Below are 13115 nucleotides of genomic sequence, written 5' to 3' on the forward strand. Positions count from 1 at the left end.
TGTTCCTATCCATATAGAGATTATAAATGTTTTACATTTTCATATTAAGGCCTTTTTGTCCAAAAATGCGCAATCCTAAGATGTTTTTACTATCAATCTTGAACCTCCTTATGGAGACACTAGGCTTGTTTTTGATCCAGCACAATAGCCCACCACACGGGCACCTCACTTTAGAGGGTACAGCCTCTACACTATAATTTGAATTTCCTTGTCTAAAGGTTTACTCCAAGGCCCATGTCTCTTGCAATATTATCATATCAAAATGGCTAATGAAAGCACCTCATTCAGGATTTACAAGTTTCCCGCTTACACCTGCTATGTTCCATGACAATATTGTAAGAGATCTGTGACTATTTCCTGAGAAGTCAATGGTGTTTGTAATAATATTGTCAGAGAACGTCATTGCAGAGTTTCGTGGCTGGATGTCTGTGCGAATGTGGTCTGACAGGCTACCAGGACTTTCAGAGCACCATTGCAAAGAGACTGGGGCCTCAGAAGGGCTCTCGTCTATATATATTGTCAGGATGTTAATTCCTTTGTATGGACTAATGTCAAGTCATTAGTGGGTAGGGATAAATACACGGTTGGGCTTAGAGGACAGGCTGGAAATGGGTCCCTTTCAGTCAATGAACCTCATTCAGATTAGATAGCTCCGGTCGCTGGTGGTTAGTTGCCTTCTCAGGGCCTGGTGCATGTGCTTCATCTCAAGCACTTATGTCGGTCATATGCAGACTGCAGTAAAGGAAATGTACTAAGACCAGTGATAAAATTGCAACTCATGTTCCTTCCAAACTGTATTTTAGAGCTCAGTGGTGGATAAGATCGATCGTCCAAGGCCAATATGCCGTTCACCAATGACATGTCCCCCAGCCAAATTTTAATCATATACCACGTCTCACTCTGGGTATACAAACGCTGTGCAAAAACAATGTCAGAGTGTACAATTGATAGGCACTCTCTTTCTTTGTAATCGGGGAGCAGAGGTGTGGGGTGAGGGGTTGCCGTAGTCTTTCAATAGTCTTGTTCCCTTGAGAGACTTTTTGCATCAGGGTTGTTCTTGGGGTAGGTCCAGGTCCTACTTCATGTTTTTTTGTTTTTCTTGTATTGAGATTGGGCCATGATCAGGTACTTTTGCGATTTGTGAGGGTTCGGATATAGTAGGTTTAGGTTGGGTCACTTGGATACCAATCCCCTGCTTCGAAGGACAGGACGGCAGGCCTGACAGCAATGTTGTTCCTCTTACAGTCCTGTTAGGTGAATTTTAGTCTCTCAATAGGTTTGAATTTAGATCATAGAGTTCTACCACTTTTTAAATGGTTAACTGCAGAGTGAGTCTGAGGTCTGCAATATCCTTTGTCAACCTACCTATAAGCATGGTTGACCCTTCCAGGCAAGTAGTTTGTGGCAATGTTTCAAGGGCTTTTAGAGGAGGTTACTGGGAAGGCTGTTCAACAGTTAAATCTGCCAGTGGCGCATAACAACTGAAACATATCAAATCAGATGTGAGGACAGTTTGTGTTGCTGTGAAATCTTGCTGTGTAATTAGTGTGTGTAAGGTGAATGACTGCACATGCTTAGGATCTGCTAGGACATGGGCTTGAAGACTTCCTGTGCTGGCTTGTTTGGTGGAGGTTGTTTGCATGCTTCTCTAATTATTAAGAAATAGGTTATTTTCTTGCTTCCGCCCTTATTCTCAGCTTGTACTTTCCTTTTAGTATGCAAGATATTTATAAATTATCTATATCTCCCAGCATGCAGTTTTCAGCAGCATGTTTTTTGGCAGGTTTATACTGATGGGCTCTATGTGGCTTTTCTCTTCCCTATATGGTAAATGGAAAAGCTTACTCACAGAATGTATGGGACCTTCTCCAGCTGGCCCAAGCTTGTCAGTATCTTAGAAGTCCTAGGAAGAAAACAAAGGGTGGGGGTGGCTCTGCTCTGGATTTTTCTGGAGATGACAGATGCAAGACGGGCCTGCCCTTTGGCCAGGCAAGGCCCATGCGCATTCCGCACAGCAGGACTACTGACAGCGCTTTAAGCATGTTACAGAAGGCCCCACCCCTTCAAGCGCCGAGTCTGCTGCATTGCCTCCAGGTGCTAGGAAGAATGAACATGGAGTCCTCTGGGAGCAGTGTAAAATGAGGAGATCGGTGACCCCTTTACCACCAACTTCTAAAGCACAGGCAGCCGGACTACTGACAGTGCTTTGAGTGCATTATGGGAGGCCCGCCCCCTTCCAGTGACAAGTCTGCTGCAGCGCTTCCAGGTGCTACAGAAAGTGGGACATGGAGTCTCCTGGAAGCAGTGTGGACTGAAGGAGCCTGTGACCCCTTTGTCGCCAACTTGTAATAGTAATTTCTTTCCTGTCTACACTAGCATTCCATAATGCTATAAAGGCATTATTGCAAAAGAAGAAAAACAGACAAATGATTAAAACAATGAAGAAAGGCTTAGAACTAACTGACCCTATAACAAGAAATACAATAGACTAAAGGGAGGACTTAAAAAGAAAGAGAAAAGACTCAACTGAATATGAGAGTGAACTCTGAATCCACCTGTGAATTAAATGTTTTGATGATTAGAACTCATTAGACAGGGGAGGTTGCAGAAGCATTTTTCACTAATTAAAACTTAACCTAGTTAATCCATATGATATGTTTTGTAGGTCTCAACCCAGCGGTGCCTTTAAACGAGGCTTAGCACATTGAGTTTTCATAAAGACGTGTATTTAACTTAAAGCTCAGAAAAATGTGATTTTCTCTTCTTTTCCTTTCTACTTTGTTTTGCTCTGACCTGTGTCATGTAAAAGTGCATATCTTTTAATGACTAAATGCTATTTTGAAACAACAGAATGAATAAAGGATGTGTTATGCTTTCGTTCGCTTACCCATTCTTCATGAATAGGCTTTGTCAATAGAAGCGTATGAAAATGGGGGTGATCTCACAGAGTAATGTGCTGTACTTAGATGGACTTGTTTTGTCTTATAGACAGAAGCATTGGGAAAATGACCTGAATAGATAAACATGTTACGAACTGTAGTTAGTTGTATATTATGTTTTGAACATTCTTTGTTAGGCTTGCTAACTAGACAGAAGCTGTTCTGTTCCCATGAAGACATCGCTTTCCTATTGGTCCAGATAACGAATTATCATCACAAGTCACCACAAATGGTTGCATTCTGCTGATATGTGTGTTCCCCAACTAGATGGAGAGCTCTTCTTTCTAGAACTGCTTGAGAGTCCCTTTTTTAGACATCCTTGAGAGCCCTTTGACTCAGATACATACTGACTCAGAATCTGATGATGCATCTCAGCTTTATGCTGGGAGATACTTTTGATTCTCTTTTTGAATTTATGCTGCTTTGAGACTCTACCAAGTTTCTTTAACCTCTCTTTATGGGAAGTTCTGCTACAGATTTTATGATTTCACCTTTCGAATATGGAGCTTTTTATGTCTCCTTTTGATGCTTTTCTCCACGCTACTTAGCTTAGAATAAGGATGAACTTTATGGAACGTACTTTATGCTTTGTTCTATATTTGTATTAATATTCATATTGAGAATCTAATGATCTGCCGATAAAGAATATGGGGCCAGATGTATTAAAGTTCCATTCTGTATTACCTAAATAGCGAATTTTGGGTAATCACTGTTTAGGTAATGCAAAATGGAATTTACCAAAATAGTGATTCCCTTATAGCGATGACTTAAAATTCACAATCGCTATTAGGGAATGAGACTCCATTTGTTCCTATGGGCCTGAAGAAATTCACAAATTAGGAAATACAAAACCAAGAGTGTTGAGGGCCTAAGGCCCTTTGATGCACCCCCCAAAACAATTGTGTACATGTAAAGCTCACACATACGATCGGGCATGTTTGTGCAATATGGCACTTTAAAAAATGCATTTTTGTTGCATTTTTAAAAAATGCACATGGTTACCACAAACTTGGAGTTGGTGGTAATTGCACTTCCTAAATGCCCAGTTTGCATGTAGGAAATGCTTGATACATGTAGAATTCCCTATCTGAGATTTCCTCTTTAGGGAATTGCAAATAAATTGTGATTCCCTAAAATGGGACTGCAATGCCTTTCATACATCATGAAAGGCTATTTTGCATTCGCAAAATGTGGAATGTACCAATTCGCACTGTTTGCAAATGCAAAATCCTTTGATACATCTGGCCCTTAATGGCTGAAAGACTTTTAATAAAACTTTAAAAGTTAATCAAAATCTCGTTATTGACGCCTATAAAATAGAATGATGTTTACAATTATTGAATTATTTGCAGTCTTTATTAACTGCAGTTACCCCAAAGATCTCGCCTCTTGGACCCAGGGGAGTACAGGATCTTCATTCCTCCTATCAAATTAAAATACTAATAATCGAGGTTCCCAATACGCAAACTAAGGAAAAGAGAGGGATACAGAAATATACCTGTAAGGCATGTTTTCAAAGCAGTCCACTGTAGTTTTGATTTTTTATGTATTTGTCCGCCGTTTAGCCGAGGGGCAAGAACATATTTAATTACAGTATGTTGCAGTAATTTAAGGAGGCCGCATTCAATGACTTTTCTGAGGTCTTAGGTTTTTTTGATTCTTGCTTTCATTGATTCTTGTTTCTCTGAGCAAATTAAGAACTAGAGTAAGAGCCTTGCAGTGTTTATTTGAGTATGTTTATTGTGCTTTTTATGTCAGCTATGGATAGATGTACAGTATATGTTAACCAAGATCTGTTAGATTTAATTGTGACAACCTTTTGTATTATCAAGTTTTCCCTACTTGTTTACTGGTCGTATTTTGATTTTTTCTGTCCTTTCTCTTTTCCAGTGAGTGATGATCTGCATTGACCACCCTAGGCTATGTTTGAGCGTGTTCATTCCAAACTTGTGTTTTTTACAGTGTACTTCTTTATGAAAGTACGCCCTTTAGGGAACTTGTGGAAGCTGTTTACATGCATCCAATCAATTGTTTGCATTTTGCTTACTAAATGTTTGCCTTTTTCTGCATTTGCTTCTTTTACGTTTTAGATGGATGCTACTAGTACAAATGGTATTTCGCTGATCTCATTTGATTTTCTATTCATCTGTGGCCTGTCAAGAAGATATCTCGGTGTGCACCATTGTACTTTCCCAGCACGTCACTGTGTACTTCCTTTGAGGTTGTAGCTTTACTTAATCATTCTCTCAACTGTTTTTCTTGTTATTTCTTTCATTACATTTGTGCCTATTGGAAAACATGTGTTTCTCTTTTGGATATGTGTTTCTGCAACCTTATGATCACAAATCTGAAACCCTTCTGTTGAATGTAGACACTTGATGAAGCATCACTAAACAACTTTGGGTTTATTATTCCGTCCACATTCTTATCTTCTATATTTTTTCTCTCATGCTCCTTTTTTCCCCATGTACATCCTTCAAATAATTTCAGTTATGTAAGTGTGTTGGGACGACTGAATTATTAATATACATTTTTTGTGGTACCTTTTGCCTCTCTTTTAATTTTATTTTTTTTATTGTTTCTTCTCTTTGCTCTTTCTTCTCATTTAAACCGATGTAACTTTGTAGTCCATATATCTGAAATGTTGGCATTTCATGTTTTTCTCAGAAGATTGAAATCTTGCTGATGTGTTTACATTTGGTCCTGAGGAAGTAACTTGTGTCACAAAACATGCGTTGTACGGAGATCATCCAATAAAACTTCTATTGGAAAACTAGACTTGTTGACAGAAATATTTTTTGCCTTCAAAAGAAGCTTGGATGCTTTATAAGAAAGGCCTCAAATAAAGTTTACCCCTTCTATTATTTATTTTTTTTAACTTCAAGACAGGGGACTAAATCCCTGAGTTGTTGGCAGCCAATTACAGCACTCGCACCCACGGATGTCTGACTCCCACAAGAGCGAATTAGCTCAAAGGACAAAAAGCTCCTTGGGCTAATCAGAATGGTCTATTTTTTTTTTATTGGAATATTTTTAAACCTTTATTTCTTAAATGGCTTTACACCAAATCACAAAAAGCACAATCTGCAAACCAAGATCTAGCTTCCTACCATATTTGGTGTAATTCCTCTCAGCAGTTTTTACAAAAACACTTCTGACAAAAGTCTACGGAAAATGCACAGGGATTTTGCATTTTGAGACCTCTCCCTCTTGTCTCAGACCCTGCTTGGCAGATCAACTCAAAAATGTCCATGAACAAACTAGACAACACATAGCAATCTTTTGGAAAGTTTTGTGAAGATTTGTCAAACAGTGCCAAAGTTATAAGCAAAACAATGAAGGCATTCCTTATGGAAACTCTGACTTAACTGTAACCCGCAGTGGCGACCGCCACTGGATAATATATATATATATACATAGTTGAGCCTTAAGAACAATAAATCTATACTTATCGAAGTATACATAACTTTACAATATAGTGCTACTCATGATTTTGGTTATGCTATTTTTGTTAAACAATAGTTTTGCACTACACTTTCTGGCATACTACCCACAGAAATGGGAACTATCAGAGGAACCAGTAGTTCTGAACACAGTTCTCCAGGCAAATCCCAATTTTCTCCTGGTTTTTCAGGTACAGATGTTGCCTTCTTAGAGCAGGTGAAGACCTGGAATGAAACACTTGAGATCCACAGTAAATCTAAACCTTCTAGTTTTAGTGGGCTGGTAACTCATAATCTGAGGTGAGCAGTCATGGGTTCACCAGGTGAGAGGTGCCCTGCTACTATTTTAATGCCAGACAATGATCATGCACAATTTATTCCAAACAATATACTCTTGTCAGCTTTATATCCTGCTTGGCACCCCTTCCTGCATTGTTAGCAACAAAAACACATGGCATGACACAGACATCAGTGGCTCAGGGAACTTACTTTTGAATTCTGGTTGTATGTCCTTCAGACCAGGATACTGCTGAAGGTTAGGACAGGTGAACAGCATCCAGAGAAATTTTCGGAGCTGCTCTGGAGACTGCTTTTCTTGGAAACAGAGCAGGTCATAGACCACAGTGCTAGCAGGCTTTGATTCTTGGGTAAGTTCCTAGCACAAAAGACAATTAGCAGTTAAACGGCTGGAACCCTAACTCCATTAAGCAGCTTACCATTTACGCTCAAAATAGCAGAGTATATTACTTTCAACCTATGTGCACTCCAAATCCAAAACAGACACTATTCAACATTGTCACAATGTTTTCAGAGAGTCGATTATGAATCCATCAATCCAAAGAAACTAAGAAATTGAATTATGCGTATAGTTATCTACAATGTAAATATATCAGCTTTGATAAGTAATCATACAGTAGGTTTTTGCTGACCTAAAAGAGCATTTATTTCAACTAACTGGTATTAAAAGCGGGCAGTGTTATTTCAAGTAGCCTGACAGATTGCTTTCAGAAATTAACAATTATATGCTGTTATCTGGACACAAGTGAACATCACATCTAAAATTACTCCACCCTCTATTCCAGTGGCCAAAGTAGTACATCCAGGGCATGCATTGATTCCGGTGTTATTTCATTTATGATACTCTCAAATGCTTCCATCAAAAGATTTTCAAATGCACACATACTACAAACTATCAACATTTATTGTTTAATGGATGCAGAGGATGACAGTGTTTCACTGGTTTCATAAGAAGCTAATTGTTTTAGAGAATCTGGTCTAAGGAAATGGTTTTACATCGAATATTAGTAAAACTAAGCAAAAGTTTTTTTTTTACTAAAAACAGGGTTAAAATAATTATTTGATTTTCTACTTGTGAGACTCATTTTAAGTATTGAATGCATTTCCATAGCAATCTTTTCCTGGAGTTTCCTTTTTCACAGCTAGACGAGAAAGTGCCTTTTTCAATTAATGGTTTGAAATGATTTACCACAATTTATTGTGAAAACTCACTGAAATCTCCAAACTGGATGTATAATGGAAACATTCTTACAATTCTAATATACACAATAGAGGTGTGCAGCCATTTCTAAAAAGATGGCTGTATTTTTTCAGTTAAAAATACAAATAAGAAAAGGGAGAGACCTTTTATGGACTCCCAAAAATATCCAAGTCAGAGTTAAAAAAAGAACATCAAATGATAATGATTAAACAAGGTTGCGGATGGAGAGAATATTTTACTTTTATCTACATATGGAGAAAAATTAACAGTAGAAAAATATTGAAGAATCTTAAAGATATGTGGTTAATTGGAGACAGCAGACCACATAATTATTAAATATTTAGTTTAGGGAAAGCACTTATACCGATAATTTTAATTATAATGGCAACTCTTAAGCTGACAAAATCTCAAGTAATGTGATTATTTCTCACTAAGCATTTCTTTCAGTTTAATTAAACGCTCTGCTATCAAATCTCATTCAGTGCTTTATATTCCTATGCAATAACAACGTTCCTGATTGTGATAGGGTCTGGACCTAGCTCTCTCTGCTGGGTCATCCCCCAACATTCTGCCTTCCTCCTCTATTTGTTCTGACCTCGTTCTTGGTGGCCTTAGGACTCTACTCACTTTACCACTGCTAACCAGTGCTAAAGGGCCTGTGCTTTCCACTCAAAACATGGCAACATTCTCTTACACCCAATTTACTTATAAGTCCCTAATAGAGTGCACTACAAGTGTCCAGGGCATATAAATTAAATACTTCTAGTGAGCCTGCAGCACTGATTGTGCCACCCACTTGAGTAACCCTTTAAACATCTCTGGCCTGCTATTGCACAGCCTGTGTTTGCAGTTTTAAGCTGTCATGTCATGCCGCCCTGGCAAAATAAATCATGTTATAAACCCTTTGCCAGGCCCAAACCTTCCTTTGTAATACATACAGGTCATCCCTAGGGTAGGCCCTGGCCGGTCCAGAGGGCAGGGTGCAATGTATTTAACTCTGACATTTTAAGTGTTACATGACCTGATAGTGAAAAACTCATTTCCACTATAGCAAAGCCTATCTCTACCACAGCATAATACTGGAGTTGTCTTGTTGCATTTTAAAAGAGCAATTTCCAAATGAGAAATCAGTTCATGTTTAGGGTCCTTGGAATTGGGGTGATAAGTCCTATTCAGTTGTGAAGACAGGTTTTTGATCATAATTTTAAAACTGTCACTTTTAGAAAGTTGGCATTTTCAGCCCTTGGCACTTTTGTGCCTGTAGCCTGGCCTCAACCAACAGTTAGGCTATGTGAATTTCTCCTAGCCAGTCACACAAGAGAGGGATTAGACGTGCCTGAGTGGGCCTGCAGCTGGATGATGGATGGGGCAGAGCTGGGGAGAGCCCCACTAACACCTGAATAGCATGTGCTCTGTCTTCACACAAAGGGTCTAACAACACTGCACTGTAACTCCAGCCAGCTTAAAGCCATGGCAGGGGAGGCAAGATATTTTATGCTCTTCAAAGTCAATGTCTAGAAGCGTCTCTTACCTTCCAGAACCAGGGCACCAGGGTATAAAAGAAGGACCCCAGACATCAACTCTTCAGTACACTTCTGGACCTCTGGATACTCTGCCAGGAAGAAGGACTGCTGTGCTGTTACAAGGACTGCCACTATGCTGGACTGCTGCTCTAATGGAACTGCTGCCCTCCTGTGCAGACCTTCTGCCCTCTTGCCTGGGAGGAAGAACTGGACCTGCAACCCATCCTGAATCTACGACCCCGGAGTGACTCCAAGGGCTACTCTGTTTGCCTATTGATCTGAGCCTCAGGGCCATAAAAGGCTCCTCAACAGTTCCTGGACCCTTCTTTAGTGAGTTTTTGATCCCCACATGGCGCCTCATGTCCTGGACCCTTGGAGTTGCTTAGCGGGCTCTTAATTCAAGCTTTGAAAAATATTCTCTTGTTATTGTTTTGAAAACACACCTCACCACGCCTCTCAGGTTAGTGTTGATACGCATTTGCCAAACAGTTTTGAAGCTGGTATTTTTGCACTGGACTGACTGTTATGCAGGCACAACGACTGTGTGAATCCCTGTATGCATCCCCAAGCAGTACCACTGGGATATTAAGCAACCATACTGAGCTGCAAATAAGTACCCTAACACACAACACTCTACTAAACCCAAAGGACACTAACCAACCACAGTACACTGTATTCTAGGGTCAGTACCTGTCGCACTGTACTAAACCACAAAGGCAGTAACCACACTTTACTACAGTTTAGGGGCACTAAACCGACACACTCTACTAAACCTAGAGGGCACTAACCAACCACACTTAACGGTCTCCTATGCACCCTAACACACTGCATTCTATTAAATCCAAATGTCACTAATTAACCACACTGCACTGAAGTTTAGGGGCACTAACCTGCCACAATCAGCTGCACCCTTGGGGTGTATGGACGTCTCTCTGCACTGAATCTTTGAGAAAGACTTTAGTCAGACTTCCATGACTAACACCGATCCCGACCTCTCTTTTTAAGGTGCTCCTCACGTTACGAATATTACCTGTTTTTGTAAAACCTTTGGGGACGATGCTCACATGAGATAGATTTTGCTTACTTTCTGACCGCTTTTTAGTAGTGTGTCTGAAATTAAACTTAGTTGCTCAATGGGAAAATGTCAGCCAGTTCTGTTTTTTTTGTTCTGGGGCCAGCCTTATGTTTCCCAATATAAATATGATGAGCTCAAACATCTCAGCATAGTCTATACTTCTATCTAAAATCCACGACGGGATGAGGGAGATGCACATAGAATATGGTCACTTGTCAGGTGCGTGATTCACAGCAGCGTCACCTTTTCAAACGCTGGTTAGAAAGAGCTGGGGATGCATATAATAAGATGCAGAGGTCTTCTGCAAAGCAGGCTAGGAAGTATTATCAAAATAATCTGGGCTCTACTGTGCTAACAAATGTCAGTTACAACAAATGTTAATCTAACAAACTTATGTTGGTTAATCCTTATCTTGAATAATGGCCAAGAAAACAAATTAATCAAAATAAAATTACTAATAATTGTGGAGTGGATTATAGGGATGGGAGAAAAACATTAGGAATTGCAAGAATATTGTTCTTGGAAAAAAAGGGGCAGGAAGAGGTATAGAGAACATAAAACAAATTAGTATCGCTAGCCAGTATTCAATAATTACTGCAAATCTGAGAAGGAAAATTAAGGCGAGAGAAGAAGAGAGAGGAAATAATAGGTCTCAACGAAAGAAAGGTCAACTGAAAGGGGTAAAAAGGTGCACGGTTTGCTACTAGATTGGATGTGGGATCTGCGGCAAAAACCTAGAGGACCAATACTTAGGAAAAAGAAAAAAGTCACGGAGACAAGAGAAGAGAGAAAAACTAGTTATAGGGAGAGAAGAGAATTAGGTGGTGTGTGGAGAAAGGAGGTAAGAATGAAAAAAAGGGGTACATGTGGGGTTTTCACATGGAGTTTCCACCTTCTCAACTGATGTGGGGAAATGAAACAGAAGAACACAAGCATTATAAGAGAATAGGAATTAAAGGCAAAAGACGAGCTGGAAGATAAATTAAACAACGCAGTTTGAAGGTCTAAGTGAGGCTCCTCATTGATAAAACATTATTCGGCCATGAATGCTCTTGGGAACGAAGCAGAATAGAATCATCTCCATTGTCTTGCAGGATGGGCCTAAAAAAGAAACAGGAGGCATTTCTATCTGGAGTGAATGCTGCTATGAAGGGCAGAATTATCCAAACAGGGGACTTTAATGTTTGTCTGGTCACCCAATCTAGACAGGAACAAAGAGTTTTGTCTCCAGTTGGGAATCGATTCAAATCTCTTCAGAAATGATTGCCTATACAACACACCACGCAGTTTAATAATAGTTCTTGACCACAATACGATAATCCCTGGAGGAGGGTTTGGATGTTAGAGTGATCTGAATAGTCAAGATTGACTCCTTTCAAATAGGTCACCATGCACATGGGAATCCCTGGGCTCTGATCCTGTGTTGTGTGACCCATCTACTCTGCTCCTATCACATGCTCCTATTGCAACCAATGAGATGTTACCTTCTAGAGTAACCAACACTAATACTAACCATAGTGCTGTGAGTGACTCAAATGTGGTGGGGCTACTATCATGGAATATAGCTGAATTAAAGAAAAGGCTGGACATGGCTGACTGGAGAGAATACATCTACAAATATCATATCCTTTGCTTTCAAGAACAAGGGAGATGCAGGGTGGGTATATCGATGGTTACGCAGTGTATTCCACTCTGGCCCAGCCCTCTCACTTTGGAAGAGCCAAGGGACGTCTTGCAACATATATCTTAAACATTTTCCCTGGGAAGAGGGTAAAGTTTTGCCATGATTCCATGTTTTTTTCATTTACTTGTGTTTGAGTGGGAGGTAATTATAGTCAATTTCTAGAACAACTGTTTTGATGCTAAAATTAGTCAGGTGACGGTCGATTTGGATGAGCCTCTTCAATGCATTATCAATGAGCGCTCTAAGCCTCTTCAAGTAGTCTGTGCAGGCGATTTTAATGTCCTCCACTGTAATTTGCCAGCTAAGTCAGTGTGTGGCTTCACACACTCACAGAGAGTGAACTTGAAGCACTTTGTTCATGACTCTTATGGATCACACTGAAAAACCTGTTAGTTAAGTATAACCTAATTGTGACTAACGATATGGACGCATTTTTCCCACATTTAGTGGCTAAGTTTGCAAGCAATCAGTATACATCTACTATCGATTTTATTTTGGTTTATGAAATGCGGAGTAACAGTGTCAATGACTTTGATTCTGTATTTACATACAACAGCGACCATGCAGCTCTAACCTTAAGGGTGGGGATTGGTACTTTGCACAAAACACAGCCTAAAGTTAGTCATAATCCAGTCCTAGCATGTAAAAATGGTTTTACTTTAAAATGGGCTAAGGTAGATACTAATAATTAAGTATGCACATGCACTTTATACATCAGCTTTTGCAGCCAGGAAAAAGCAGATAAAGGAGGATGCACAGAAACTGCCTGCATTTAGCCAGTGTGCACAAAGACAGTGCCGTTTTTGGTAGGTGGTTAATGACCCCTATTTTACTGACCCATCAGGTCCCCCTACTGAAGTACATATTCGCAACATAAGTGAGCAGATTATTTTTCTAACATCTATACTACCAAGGAGTTCCTGGAGGATCAAGCTGAGGATGGGCAAAGGGAA

At 39.7% G+C, this 13115-nt stretch overlaps 1 protein-coding gene across 7 annotated transcripts in view; it reads right to left on the minus strand.

Moving 5' to 3' along the window:
- The window catches only part of LOC138265795 (nuclear body protein SP140-like protein), a 637415-nt gene that overhangs the window by 444321 nt on the left and 179979 nt on the right, over positions 1-13115 (minus strand). For all 7 annotated transcript variants that reach the window (XM_069213830.1, XM_069213831.1, XM_069213828.1 and 4 more), the window contains one exon: positions 6872-7037. In XM_069213830.1, coding sequence (XP_069069931.1) covers positions 6872-7037 — 166 coding nt within the window. The remainder of the gene's footprint in view (positions 1-6871; positions 7038-13115) is intronic.

The sequence above is a fragment of the Pleurodeles waltl genome, chromosome 11, assembly GCF_031143425.1.
Source record: "Pleurodeles waltl isolate 20211129_DDA chromosome 11, aPleWal1.hap1.20221129, whole genome shotgun sequence".
Classification (NCBI taxonomy): domain Eukaryota; kingdom Metazoa; phylum Chordata; class Amphibia; order Caudata; family Salamandridae; genus Pleurodeles; species Pleurodeles waltl.